The sequence below is a fragment of the Alosa sapidissima genome, chromosome 3, assembly GCF_018492685.1.
Source record: "Alosa sapidissima isolate fAloSap1 chromosome 3, fAloSap1.pri, whole genome shotgun sequence".
Classification (NCBI taxonomy): domain Eukaryota; kingdom Metazoa; phylum Chordata; class Actinopteri; order Clupeiformes; family Clupeidae; genus Alosa; species Alosa sapidissima.
This window is the reverse complement of record NC_055959.1, coordinates 3,972,215-3,985,257: the sequence shown is the minus strand read 5'-3', so window position 1 is coordinate 3,985,257 and position 13,043 is coordinate 3,972,215. Positions and strand designations below refer to the sequence as shown.

General features: G+C 41.3%; 2 protein-coding genes across 2 annotated transcripts in view; one reads left to right on the top strand and one right to left on the bottom strand.

Annotated features, from left to right (window-relative positions):
- The window catches only part of ppan (peter pan homolog), a 5,108-nt gene extending 3,074 nt beyond the window's left edge, over positions 1-2,034 (bottom strand). Inside the window, exons 1-6 of the mRNA XM_042085863.1 lie at positions 1,794-2,034; positions 1,149-1,319; positions 878-979; positions 614-664; positions 226-396; positions 1-23 (exon numbers count right to left, since the gene is read on the bottom strand). The exon at positions 1-23 is cut by the window's left edge and continues 54 nt beyond it. Of these exons, the coding sequence (XP_041941797.1) occupies positions 1-23; positions 226-396; positions 614-664; positions 878-979; positions 1,149-1,319; positions 1,794-1,808 (533 nt within the window). The 5' untranslated portion in view covers positions 1,809-2,034. The remainder of the gene's footprint in view (positions 24-225; positions 397-613; positions 665-877; positions 980-1,148; positions 1,320-1,793) is intronic.
- A 680-nt stretch (positions 2,035-2,714) lies between these two features.
- angptl6 (angiopoietin-like 6) lies at positions 2,715-9,333 on the top strand. The gene is made up of 7 exons (XM_042087748.1): positions 2,715-2,979; positions 3,611-4,119; positions 4,440-4,580; positions 4,675-4,852; positions 6,576-6,769; positions 7,760-8,030; positions 8,396-9,333. Exons 2-7 carry the CDS (start codon positions 3,622-3,624, stop codon positions 8,578-8,580), a joined length of 1,467 nt encoding a protein of 488 aa, XP_041943682.1. The 5' UTR covers positions 2,715-2,979; positions 3,611-3,621; the 3' UTR covers positions 8,581-9,333.
- Positions 9,334-13,043: the final 3,710 nt, after the last annotated feature.

Genomic DNA, 13,043 nt, shown 5'->3' with positions numbered 1-13,043 from the left:
CTCTTAATGTTATTAAGATTTACCTGCAAACAGCAAATATGTCATCAAACTAGATCTCACTACACATCCCCATATAAACACAGCAAGGGTATTGTTATGGCCAATCAGAATTAATTTGAGACAATCACAGACAACCTCAGCAGACTATACATTCATCACACCATAAACTTTGTTCTGAGATAAATAAGCAAAGGATAATCCCAACACATAGAGCCCCAAGTCTACCTTATGCACGTTGATGGATGGGAACATGTTCTGGAACATGGTGGCCATTAGTTTGACATGCATGCCCTCTACACCAAAGTTGTTCAGCACCAGCAGTGGGTGGTGGGTGAACTGCTGCTCATGCATTCTGTGTTTCTTCAGGGATGACACCACATCCTTGACGAGGGCATACTGAACACAAACACACACATGCACCTTTAGAACGACCCCCAAATGCTATGTAGGCGCAAACATAGTTGATAGACGTTTATACAAGGACTTGGTACATCAGTGCGTTTACTTTGAAAGATCATCATAGTAACATCAAGATAATAAACATTTCATCCTCTGTACCCATGAAACTCAAGCTTACAATTGGAAATCATAATAAGAATGAGAGAAACCTTACCTTGCTGACATTAAAATGTAGCGTGGGGCCTTTAGGGATGCGTGCCAGTCTCTAGGGACAGATAAGAAAACCTTGTCAAAATCCACCAGTCAATGCAACAGTTGGCCTACTTTTAATGTTGAAATCTTATTTACACTCAAATAAACAAATAAGTACACAAAATTGGTCTTTACTGTCCAAGGCCAAGAACTGTACACAAATTACGGAGCATTGGATTTAAAAACAAGGGACATTAATTAATGCGCAAAAGACAAAATTATTTACCAAGTTCACGCTGGTTTTTGTTTTGGTAAAGATGGCAAAGTGTGTCACTCCCAGTGGCCCCGCCACCGTCGCAAAATCTTTAAGGACATTCTTTTTCCGCACCTACTGGTGGAAAAGACCAAGCACTGCTTAGAAATGCACCAATGATATCTACATGATGATTTCCAATATCGATACCATACATATGAACAAGTAACGTTATAGCATATGTGAATGAAAAGAGGTGTGTACTACTTAGTAAGGTTAACATTATAAAGCCACAGTTTCGGACCTTTAATGACTCTGCCGTGTATGGCTGCATGACCTGCCGCATGTCCGACACAAGCTGACCGACATTCTTGCCAATTTTCCCCCTGTGGAAGACAAAGCTGTGTGGGACTGAGCCAAAGGTCTCCTCCGCCAACTGATTAGCCTTTTGACGTGAGGTCTTCTGGTTTTTGGTCTGCAAATATGAAGTTCATAACAGGCAAAAGATTAGCCCTTCATGCATAACGTTACCGTAATATAGTCAACTGACGTTAACATACTGGTCTCATTACATAATGTCACGCTTATTTACACAAATAATAATGTATCAAGCAAGATACGCTAGAAGAAAGAAAGTCACCGCATTACACAAAACACTTCAACTACAAAAAACAGGCGTCCTAACGCTAATGTTAGCCAACACCAATTAGCTAATGTTAAGGCGCTTTAGCTAAAGTTACCCATAAAATATAATTAATAACAATACTGATTGACGCATGCCGCCAGGACAATACTGTAAGAACGGACAATTAAAATGATCTCTTGATGATTGAATTTCACTTTTCCCCTTACAGACCACTTTGAGTTAACATTGTTAAACTGTAACGTTATAAGTTACACGAGTAACGTCAGACTGATTGCTAAGCTAGCTAAGTCAATGGTTACTTACCTTATTTTTACCCATGTTGTCACATGAGCCTTGAGACAGATGTAACTAGAATGTCTTCTTCGCTGACTACAAGCTTAAAATAATCAGTTTATTTCTTCTTTCGTTTATGATTTTGTCCGCATTTCGTCCGATTCAGCGGTTGGACAGCTTCTACCACTTGAACTACTACTGCTGTCCTGCACATTAGCCACGTGCATGCATATGTGTTACATTGACATAGGACCGTGCTCTCCAAGAAAGCGGAAACAAGGTTCTGCCTGGCGGGAAGTGCGTAAAACGTGTCCACTTCGACGGATTAAACAAATTGCATAGCCGATAGATTTTTTCTTTTAAAAAATAAATATGTCGTTTTTACAGATTGTCATCCTCCAGGGGGTGCCTGAGCAGATAGTGGTCTTTCCACACAGGATAAGTAAGCCTATTGTAAACTGTGTGTTATTATAGATTTTCACCAACACATCAGCTGTATAGCATAATAATGAACTAATCAGAATTCAATAGAACATGGGTAGTGTACATGACTCGATTATAATTATCATAAAAAATACTACACTGGGCTAACTTTAAATCATTCATTACATGGCATTATCCACCTTAAGGCCACCTGGCTACTAAAATCAGCTGTTGAGTTATTAAAGGGCCATCAGAACCCTCACAGTTTTATTTACATTGAAATACTTAAATTACTGTCAGTCTAATGAATAGATGCAGTGTGAATTACTTTTTAGACTGATCTTAAAGTTCAGTTATTCAACCACAGACAAAGCGCAGGGAGGAGACTGGGGACTGGCCTGGGCTGATGTGGCCTGTGATGGGGGTGCACAGGGACACACCCCAGAGTTTGGGAGGTGGTGTCATCCGAATGGTTAGTAATTATGTGGGTCTTTGTGTACAAGGACTACAAGCAAGGAGGGGTCTTATTACTTTAAAGTCCCTGAGTGTGTGTCTCTGTAAACTAGCGGTGTGCAGTTTCTAAGGGTCACACTCACATGTACGTCTCTCTGAATGTTTCAACTGAACAGTTAAGAATTATGATATAGGAAGGTAATTTCATACCGAAAGCTTCAAATAAGAGGCCAGAGTTAGTCAATGAAGTAGAAACTATTAAGAGAGAACGAAAACTCCAAGAAAGAAAGCTCCACCAAGACCTTCAAAGAGCTGATCTGTTGTAGCATCGAAGACTTTGGTAAGACAAAGATTTTTTTTGCAGAATTTTTATAATTTATTAAAATCTTTATTTGAAATGATTTTAGATTGATAGGAATAATTACATATATATTTTGGTGACTTTCCATGAACAGTTTGCAATTTACAGTTTTACAAAATTTTACAATTTCAGTGTGGGCCTACAATAGTTGAGATACTTTTACATTAGCAAAATGAAATAGACAAATGAGTTATTCTTCGTACAAGTGGGCAGTTATAGGATGATAATCACAATGTCTGATTCATAACTGCTTGACTTCTTATATTTTATAAATGCTGTGCAATACATTAAACCAGGCAGCTGTTTCCCAAGTTGTTATGTGTACCTTTGTCTTATTGTTGGAATTATGTTTACCATTGGTTGCCAGTGTTGATTTGCTAATTAACTGTTGGGAGAGAGGACGTACTACTCTGTTTTCATCCCACTAAGTTACTGACATGGGACTATCTATTTTCTAAACACTTATAAACGATATTAAATAGTGTTTTTGTGTGAGATACTACATTTTGTTCTGTGCCTATCACCCACATTTCCATTGTACAGTTCTTAAAGCCATCCAACAAATGTCCTATAGCATAACATATCCTTTCTCCCTTTACATACTGAACAGTGGGCCAGCTCATGGAATGCCTGGTGTGCTTTGCCCTCTTGCTCCTGCTGGCCTTTAATGGACTAATGCCCAGCGCTGAGAGGCACAAGGAGGGACCTCACAGTGACCGTGCCCTGAAAGATGCAGCTCAGAAACGCTCGTCTCGCTCCTCGGACCTGAAGGCGGGCCGCTGCTCCTACACCTTTATCGTGCCCCAGCAGAAGCTGAAGGGCGCCCTGTGCGTCAGCCAGGAGTCCATCGGTCGCGCTGCCGCCGCCAACCACTCAGAGGTGGTGTCGCTGCGGCAGGAGCTGAGCCGTCAGCAGGAGCAGCTGGAGAGGGTGCGTGCGCAGCTGGAGCAGGAGGGCGCCATGGCAACCGAGGTGCGGGCACTCCGGCGGGAAAGCGGTGCCATGAACGCCCGCATCGCCCAGCTCTACGCCGAGCTGCTGCATGAAGTCACCCTCAAGAAGGGCCAGGACCTGGAGCAGCGGAGACTGGAGAACCTGCTCCTCAACGCCACGTCTCAGGTACCCGGGGTCTGTCAAGGAGGGTGTGTCCCTTACCGAAGAGGTCTCTCACCTCTTCAGTTGACTTGCTTCTATAGATATATAGATAGATAGATAGATACGGTAGATAGATACTTTATTGATCCCGAGGGAAATTTTAGGCATCCAGTTGCTTATACAACCATAAACAAAAACACAAATATACACATCTCACATACATACAAATCACTATATAATTTCTATAGAGGATGTTCTAAGACTGGACTTAGGCTACTGATGTATAAAACTTATGTAATGTTCCTTTGCTATCTGATTAAGTTCATCTGTTCAAATGTCCCAAGGTGCTGCAGGTGACCAGCAGCTACAGAGAGCTGGAGAAGAAGTATGAGGCCCTAACCTCTATTATAAGCAACCAGAGCCATCTGCTAAAAGATCTGGAAAAACAGTGTCAACTCGGCAACAAACCCTCACAGACAGAAAAAGTGAGATTAAAAAGGAGTAATCGATTCATATTACAGATGAAATCAGAAATGTTTCTGTTCTATAGAGATTAACTTGTGTCTTCGTTTTACACAGGAGAAGGCACCATCCTCTAGTTTCCCGTCCAGTCCGAAATCCAATGATGTCCAGAGAGACCAGAGTGCCCCGCCACCAAACTCCAAGTCTGTGCGGGGCGTCCAGGAAGTGGTCACAGCCTCACCTGCCCCCTCCACTGACTCCCCATTCATCAGCTTCCCCGTCACCAAGAGCCCAGGTAAGAGCCTGTAGTGTAGACCCAAGTAGCCTGACTGGGTAGTGTGGGAGCTAGGGTACTAATGAGATGAATAAGCCTTTAGGATTGCAGAACTGTGTCAGAGTCGCTCCCATGATGAACGGCACAGGCCTGGAGTGTCAGTGACCCTGTGTGTGTGTGTGTGTCTGTGTGTCTGTCTGTGTGTGTGTTTGTGTGTGGAGGGTTATCTCTCTGGGAATGCCTGAGCCATGTGTAAACAGTGCCAGATGTTCTCATTAGGGCTCCAAAAACACTGAGACTAATGTGAGATCCACATTAACCCTAACACACACACACACACACACACACAGAGAAACACACACTACTCACACATACAAGCACAAACAGAATAAGAGATAATCACACTTTGTGTATATCTCAAAGTGTGTATATCTATCATTATCTCTCTCTCTCTGTGTGTGTGTGTGTGTGTGTGTGTGTGTGTGTGTGTGTACACACTCACTCACTCGTTCAGACAAAACGGTAATGACAACCTGCCTGAAAGCAGCTTGTTTCAATCCTGAATTGTGAAGAAGTGCTCAGAAATGACAGGGCTCCTCGTGCATGGGGCTAATGCAAAGTGTTTCATCACAATTACAGTGAGGAGCAGCACTCAGATCACAAATGATAACGTTGTGTTACATTAGTGTATGTGTGTGTGTGTGTGTGTGTGTGTACATGGGGGCCTAAGAATGTGTCATGTTGATGTAACATGTACTCTGTGACATTTGACTTTGGTCTTGATGGCTATGTTGAGGGATGCATGTATGTTCCTCAGATGTAAACAGATCTCCTAAGCTAAGTGATAAGTGTGTTTGTAGTGTGTGACCTTAATGCATTCTGGGATTCCAGTCCTTATCAATTGTTTCACTCCCCCACAGTTTCTACAGGGGTTTCTTCAGCGCACGCACGCATGCACACACACACACACACACACACACACACGCACACACACACACACACACACACGCGCACAATGCAGACTTACTGTTGTACTGTTCCCATACGCCTAACTATTTATTTGTGTGTGATTTATTGTCATTTGGACTCATTGTCAGTCATTGTTAACTAGATGTACTGCAAAGCGGAACAAAATATGACCGCCACATGACCGCCACTTAGTCCAGCACATTCTCTCCGCAAAAATAAATAATCTCCTACTCCAGACCCTACTCTTGCAACTTTTGTGTATATAAATAATAATAATATGATAATAATAATAATATGAGTGTGTGCATAGTGTGTGTTTGTTTTTGTGTATTGAGTTCCACGAATGCACATAAAAGACGAGATTTTTAGGTGTGGACTGTGCTTCTGAGTGTGTTCGCTTGTGAGTCTGTATGTGGGGGTAATGGTGTGTGTGTGTGTGTGTGCGCGCACGCGCATGTGTGCACGCATGTGTCTGCTTGCCTGCATGTGTGTATGTTTTTATTTGTGTGCACGTGTAGGTGTGTTTATGTGCGTGTGTGTGTGTGCATGTGAGTGTGTTTATGTGCGTGTGTGTATGTGTGCGTGGCAACATGCCCACCAGGTTTCATGAGGCCTGGTCTTTCAGTGTCTCGGGAATCTCTAACACAAATTTACAGAAGAAAATAAATAAATAAATAAATAAATAAATAAATAAATAAAAAGTCAAAGCTCCTTGTTTAGAAAAGTATGAAAGATTTTCACCTGGCTGAGTACATTCTGCACTCCTCATGTTCAGGCCCGTGGCGGGACTGCCAGCATGTGCTGGAGTCCGGTGAGACCACCAGCGGCATCTACCTGCTGCGGCCGCAGGGCACCAACCTCCTGGTGCAGGCCTGGTGCGAGCAGAGCCGCGCCCAGGGGGGCTGGACCGTCATCCAGAGGAGGCAGGACGGCTCCGTCAACTTCTTCCGCACCTGGGAGTTTTACAAGGTGGGCTCGTTTCCCTGGCATCACGGTTCATTTGACACATCAAAGAAAATATGGCTGGAGAAGTCTACCTAGTTCTTAGCGGAGGCTTTTGTGCAAAGTGACTTACAATGATACATATTACATTAACAGTTCAAAGTGAAGAGTGAGTATAAGTAGCCAATAAAGAGTGAATCAGTAGTGCCCATTTGCTGCTATAAGTAGCCAATAAAGAGTGAATCAGTAGTGTCCATTTGCTGCTATCAGAAGCCATGAAGAGTGAATCAGTAGTGCCTATTTGCTGCTATAAGAAGCCAATAAAGAGTGAATCAGTAGTGTCCATTTGCTGCTATCAGAAGCCATGAAGAGATAATCAGTAGTGCCCATTTGCTGCTATCAGAAGCCATGAAGAGTGAATCAGTAGTGCCCATTTGCTGCTATCAGAAGCCATGAAGAGTGAATCAGTAGTGCCTATTTGCTGCTATAAGAAGCCATTAAGAGTATACCTGTACTGCCATTTCAACAATGAATGCTTTCACACATAATCATTATTTAGAGTCTACCTATAAGAGTCATATTGTGATGATCAGTAAATATACACAAATACAATGTTTCCCATACATTGACTTATTTGTGGCGGCCCACCACAATATCATTGACCACCACACAATAAATTGTGCTTAAATCTGGTTAGCATCATAACCACGCTGTGCTTATTTGTTAAAAACTGTTGCATTCAAGTAAATTCTGCAAACCAACCACCACAAATGGAATTCAATTCTGTGGGAAACACTGTGAATAGAAATGGAATTTACTGAAATAACGGGTGTGAAAGTGTTACTTGTTGAAACGGCAGTATTGGCACAATTGCAAAGGTACAACATTAGCAACATTTCATCTCGCAATACAACTCACTTTTTTGTGTAGTTGATTGCCTTGCTGAAAAGTGCTTCTCACATTCACGTTGAAATCTGAATGTGAATGAATCCTCTCTGTTCTTTCCCTGGTGCTCAGCAAGGCTTTGGGAATCTGGACGGGGAGTACTGGCTGGGCCTGGAGCACCTCTACTGGCTTGCTGAACAGGCCACCTACAAGCTGAGGGTGGCCATGGAGGACTGGAAGGGGCGCCATGTGTTCGCCGAGTACGACAGCTTCCGCCTGGAGCCGGAGAGTGACTGGTACCGCCTGCGTCTGGGCAACTACAATGGCAATGCTGGGGACTCGCTCTCGTGGCACAGTAACAAAGCTTTTACCACTCATGACCGTGACAAAGATTCATATTTAGGTAATACATTTTCTTAGCATGCTCATATACTCGTTATTCACTATCTGCATTTGTAGTTTTACTATGTGTGTTGTGGGTAGCATGTATTATTTATTCAGGTTAATGACACTACACAGCTGCTATGGCAAGGGTCTAACAACACCAATGTCATGGTTTTGATCTTCAAGGAGCACACATACAGATGACAATGTTTCTATATCGTTCTGTAAAATGGCTTGGGATTCAAATTAATTTTAATTTGTTAAAATGAATACATTTATGTAGTGGATGTTGTAGTAGTCTACCTTGCTTGTGAGCCACTTTGAGTAACACTAGATCAATTTGTAGTAGCTGAAGCAATCTTGTTTCTTCAATTGTTCTCCCAGGAAACTGTGCCCACTACCACAAAGGAGGCTGGTGGTACAACATGTGTGCCCACTCCAACCTGAACGGTGTGTGGTACAGGGGCGGGCACTACCGGAGCCGCTACCAGGACGGAGTCTACTGGCAAGAGTTCCACGGAGGTGCATACTCTCTCAAGAAGGTCACCATGATGATCAAACCCACTTAAATCAGTCAGGTCAACACCAAAGACACGCTGTGGTCACAGCTCTCACATGATGGACATATTGAGCACCAGGCGTCTCAGGGTTTTGGCGAGATTTTTAGGTGTGGACTGTCACTCAACAATGTGTGGACGAAACAGACACACTTTTTGTCCACACATCTGAGGGAAAAAAAGGTCCCAGCTTCAAGTGGACATTTTCCACTTAATGATGTGTGATTCTGAATATATATGAAAAATCACAATGAGAAAAGATAGGTTTTATAGTGATGTGTGTTCATCGATTGTTGATGAGTTCCTGAGCCAACCCCCACGCAGAGCAATATGTTGTTTTATAAAGCGATGCAGTATGTGATCTTGAGCCAACCCCCACGCAGAGCAGTATGTTGTTTTATAAAGCGATGCAGTATGTGATGAGTTCTTGAGCCAACCCACAGAGTAGCAGAGGAGGACAAAGTACACAATTCCCTTACTTAAGTGAAAGTATAGATACATTAATACTCCAATACAAGTGAAAGTTGGTAAGTCAGATTTTTACTTAAGTTGAAGTACAGAAGTATTTGCTTTTAAAAATACTTAAGTATTCAGAAGTACAAGTATTTGTCCTTTTTCATGTATTAATGTAATGTTTATTTGGTCAATAATAGGGTATATCCTTTGGTCAGTCATAGGACTTGAACAGACCTTCAGTTCCTTACATCCAACAAAAACATTTTGTCTATTTTCATAACTTTGCAACTGTTTAAATGGATGCAACAATATAACTGAAATAATTAATCATTCTCTGTTCACAAATCTCTGTTCACGTCTTGCGTGTATGTGTCACTTAATATCCATTTCTATAAAAACCAAGATGGCAGATTCCTAAAGATGTATCTAAATTAGCTATGTACCAAAAATGACATTTTACCGTGACCCAAAGATCTGTAAACAGTGTTGTAAGGCTGCGTGTACACATCCGCTTGGAGCTCCAGTGGATTTTAATATCATGACGAGAATTCTCGGACTAACCGTTCATGTGCCATTGAAACGGCGTAAATAGGCGACCCATCAGGCCAGCACTATAACTCCGAGCGTGGTAAACAAAATCGGATATTTCAGGCAGTAAATGCTCCCGTTAAGAACCAAACCAGATTTTTTTTCAAATCTACACAGCTTTGGCTACTGAAAAATGTAAGGTTCATATAGCAAATGTTATTTTGAAGTGTTAAAAAACATCGTTGTTTTAGAATTTCCGAACAAAAGTGGTGATAATTGGGGTGTTACAATAGATTATTTATCGTTTCATGATGTACGCTAAAGATAGCTATTTCATTTCATTCCAATTTCACAATTATCATGGAGGATAGCCTGGTTAACACCAGACCACTTCTCAAATCTCAATTGCTAACAGGTTTGTCTGGGTTCACTTAGGCTATATGGAGGATGAAGAATCTGTTGTCAACATCATTACCATAGGCAATTCAGCCAAGTTAAAATTGGACTATTATTAAACTTCAAGATGGTTTATCACATTATTGCATTCAAAGAATCAAATGTGGTTAAAAGTAACGAGTACTCATGCTCATATTTCAAAAATAGTGGAGTCAAAACTACAGTATTTTTCTTTCAAATGTAGTGGAGTAAAAGTCACAAGTTTCCAAAAAGATTAATACTCAGATAAAGTACAGATACTCAAACATCAAACTTAAGTACAGTAATCAAGTAAATGTACTTAGTTACTGTCCACCTCTGCAGAGCAGTATGTTGTCTTTATAAAGCTATGCAGTATGTGCATAATCTGGACTTCTACTTTGAGGGTCCAAAGTGCCAAATGGAATTTTTGGCAGTATGACAACTGTATTTCAAGTGAGGGGTGATGACTTGATGGTATCAGGGACTTAAGAAGGTTCTGTTCATGTGTTCAAATGTATGTTTCTTTAAAAAACAATAAGACGACTGTTGCTCTGAAAGTATATCTTATTAGTAATCCATGTTACCACATAAATGCTCAGAATGTATATTCTTTGTATCGACATGACAACTTACTATACATTTACTTATACTTTGCCCACACTAATTGTTCAAAATAAAAGAATAAAACATTTGATATGTACAGTGCTACACTAGTGGTAAATAATGTTTAAGGTTTAATGTCTCAAGTCAAGTGAATGTTCAAGATTCAAGATTCAAGACTTTTATTTGTCATTGAACAGTTGCCTGTTCAACGAAAGTTTGCCAGCAAGGCCACAAAGGTGCAAAGAAATCAAAGACTGACAAGTGACAAGTACAAAACAAAGATTATCAAGTCATAACACACACACAAAACAGTAACCTCTCACACCCACACACACACATACATTCACACGCATACACACAGCAGAATGACTGTATAAGAAGCAGTGTCAGTGGTGTGGTGCATTTAGAGTTCTGACTGCCCAAGGGTAGAAGCTGTTCTTCAGTCTGTTTGTTTTGCCTCTGAGGTGACCTGAACCTTTTCCCTGAGGGCAGCATGCTAAACAAGTGATAGTTGGGGTGTTGCTACCTCCAGAGCAAGAGGTGAACCATGAGATTGCATTGCTAGTCATGCATGGCATTGTTATGGCATTTGTCACATATAACACCGCAGGTAGGCTAGTAAGTAACATTGTAATTGATCATAACAATGAAGGGCTTTATTCCCCATTAATAATATAGGCCTACTGTCTTTTATATTATTATATTGAAATTAGCCATACAGTGAGTGATGTGTTCAACCCTAGAAACGAGGCCATCTCTGGGTTCATCTTTACTTCAAGCTGCTTTTCATTCTTCCGAACGTTTACAATGTCAAAATACAGTAACAGTTACATGCAATGATATGGGTCCTCTCAATCTCCACTAAGGCTAGATCTAATTTGAGCGTCATGCTACTCTACTCTTGACATGTTAATAATTGATATCTCCTTTTTGATATAAGAAACGTTTTAAAGGAGAATTCCGGTGTGATATTGACCTAAAGTGTATTGAAACATGATACCGAGTGTGAACGTATGTCTCATAGCCCATCTCGGCTTGTCCCCTGCACTCCAAAATCTGGCGCTAGTTAGCCGATGCTACCAACAGCTTTTTCAATAGTGGTGCTTCGGCATCGGGCTAGCCATGCAAATAAATCATTGTTTTACACCCATTTACGAGGCTCAATGTATCTCCACACTTCATTGGTAGACTTCCGAGGGCCCTGACATTTAAAACGAGACATTGAGAACTTTGAAAAAGCACTGGTAGTTTACTTACAAGACGAGTATCTTCACGAAGTTTAGCGTTTGCAGCCATCTTGAATTTAGTCACGATAAGTTGAGCAACTAGTAAGAATGAACAGGTATGATAAGGGATCAGATTCCAAAAATAATTCAGTGGAAATGCATGGATTCCAGTTGCTGCTACTGGAAGAAACTGGAATCCATGCATTTCCACTGAACATGACATTTCCACTGAACACACATGACAACAAACATAAATGTATTTTCACTCTTTGAATTGAATTCATTATTTCACATATTGCATTTCTACCTTTTAATTTCTGTCATCCTTCAACTGATAAAAAAACTAATGAATCAAAAGCAACTACCACTATTTTCACCAATAACTTTCACCAATAATATCTACCAATAATATACTGCCTAAATGTAACAAAACATCAAGCACACCATGCCATACACAGAGTCCTTATTGTGTTTTTCTCTCTCTTTCTGCAGTCCTGTCAAACATCAATATTGTGGCTGTTGTGACAAAAATTACATCCCGTCATGCCACATCGAAATCCCCATAACTGTTGTCAATGTCACCGTGAAGATGTTTATAGGACAGGATCTGTTGAACACAGAAATAATAGAGAACTGGGGGGATAGAAACATAAGCAGCGATTTCCTGTACACAGCCCTTATAAAACATAATGGGACAAAATACCAGTGTGTTGTAGAGTTCCAGCAACCAGGAAAGGAGTCAACATTGATGTGTACAGTAAGTTGCTATTGCGCTCAGTTAATTTGCGAAACTCATCTGAGACCTGTGAGATGTGATGAAGCTGTAATTGTCCCACTGTGTTCCTATAGGTGGCTGTCCAGTTGCAATCAATCCCTCTACTCTGGTGGTGAGGTATGGAGGTCCTGCTTCGTCCACCTGTCGTTCACTCGTACCCATCGACGGCATGGGCTGGGAGTCCCCTGTGGGGGCTGTGGGTATGGAGGAGGGAGTCACTGAGCTCAACTGGACGGTGAAAGAGCTGAGAGAGTGGACAGTGACTCCACAATGCTTCATTAACAGGGAGGAGGGACAGTGCACAAAATAACTTTCTGTTGTGGCTTTCAGTGAGTTTCATTGTCACCAAGTCTTTAGTTCAAAGATGATACTTGCTTAACAACAAAAATATAATTTTTCAATATACCTTTCACAGCAACTCCGGACAATTTAACCATTACCACAAAACATCATAGTACAATGGCTGCGGG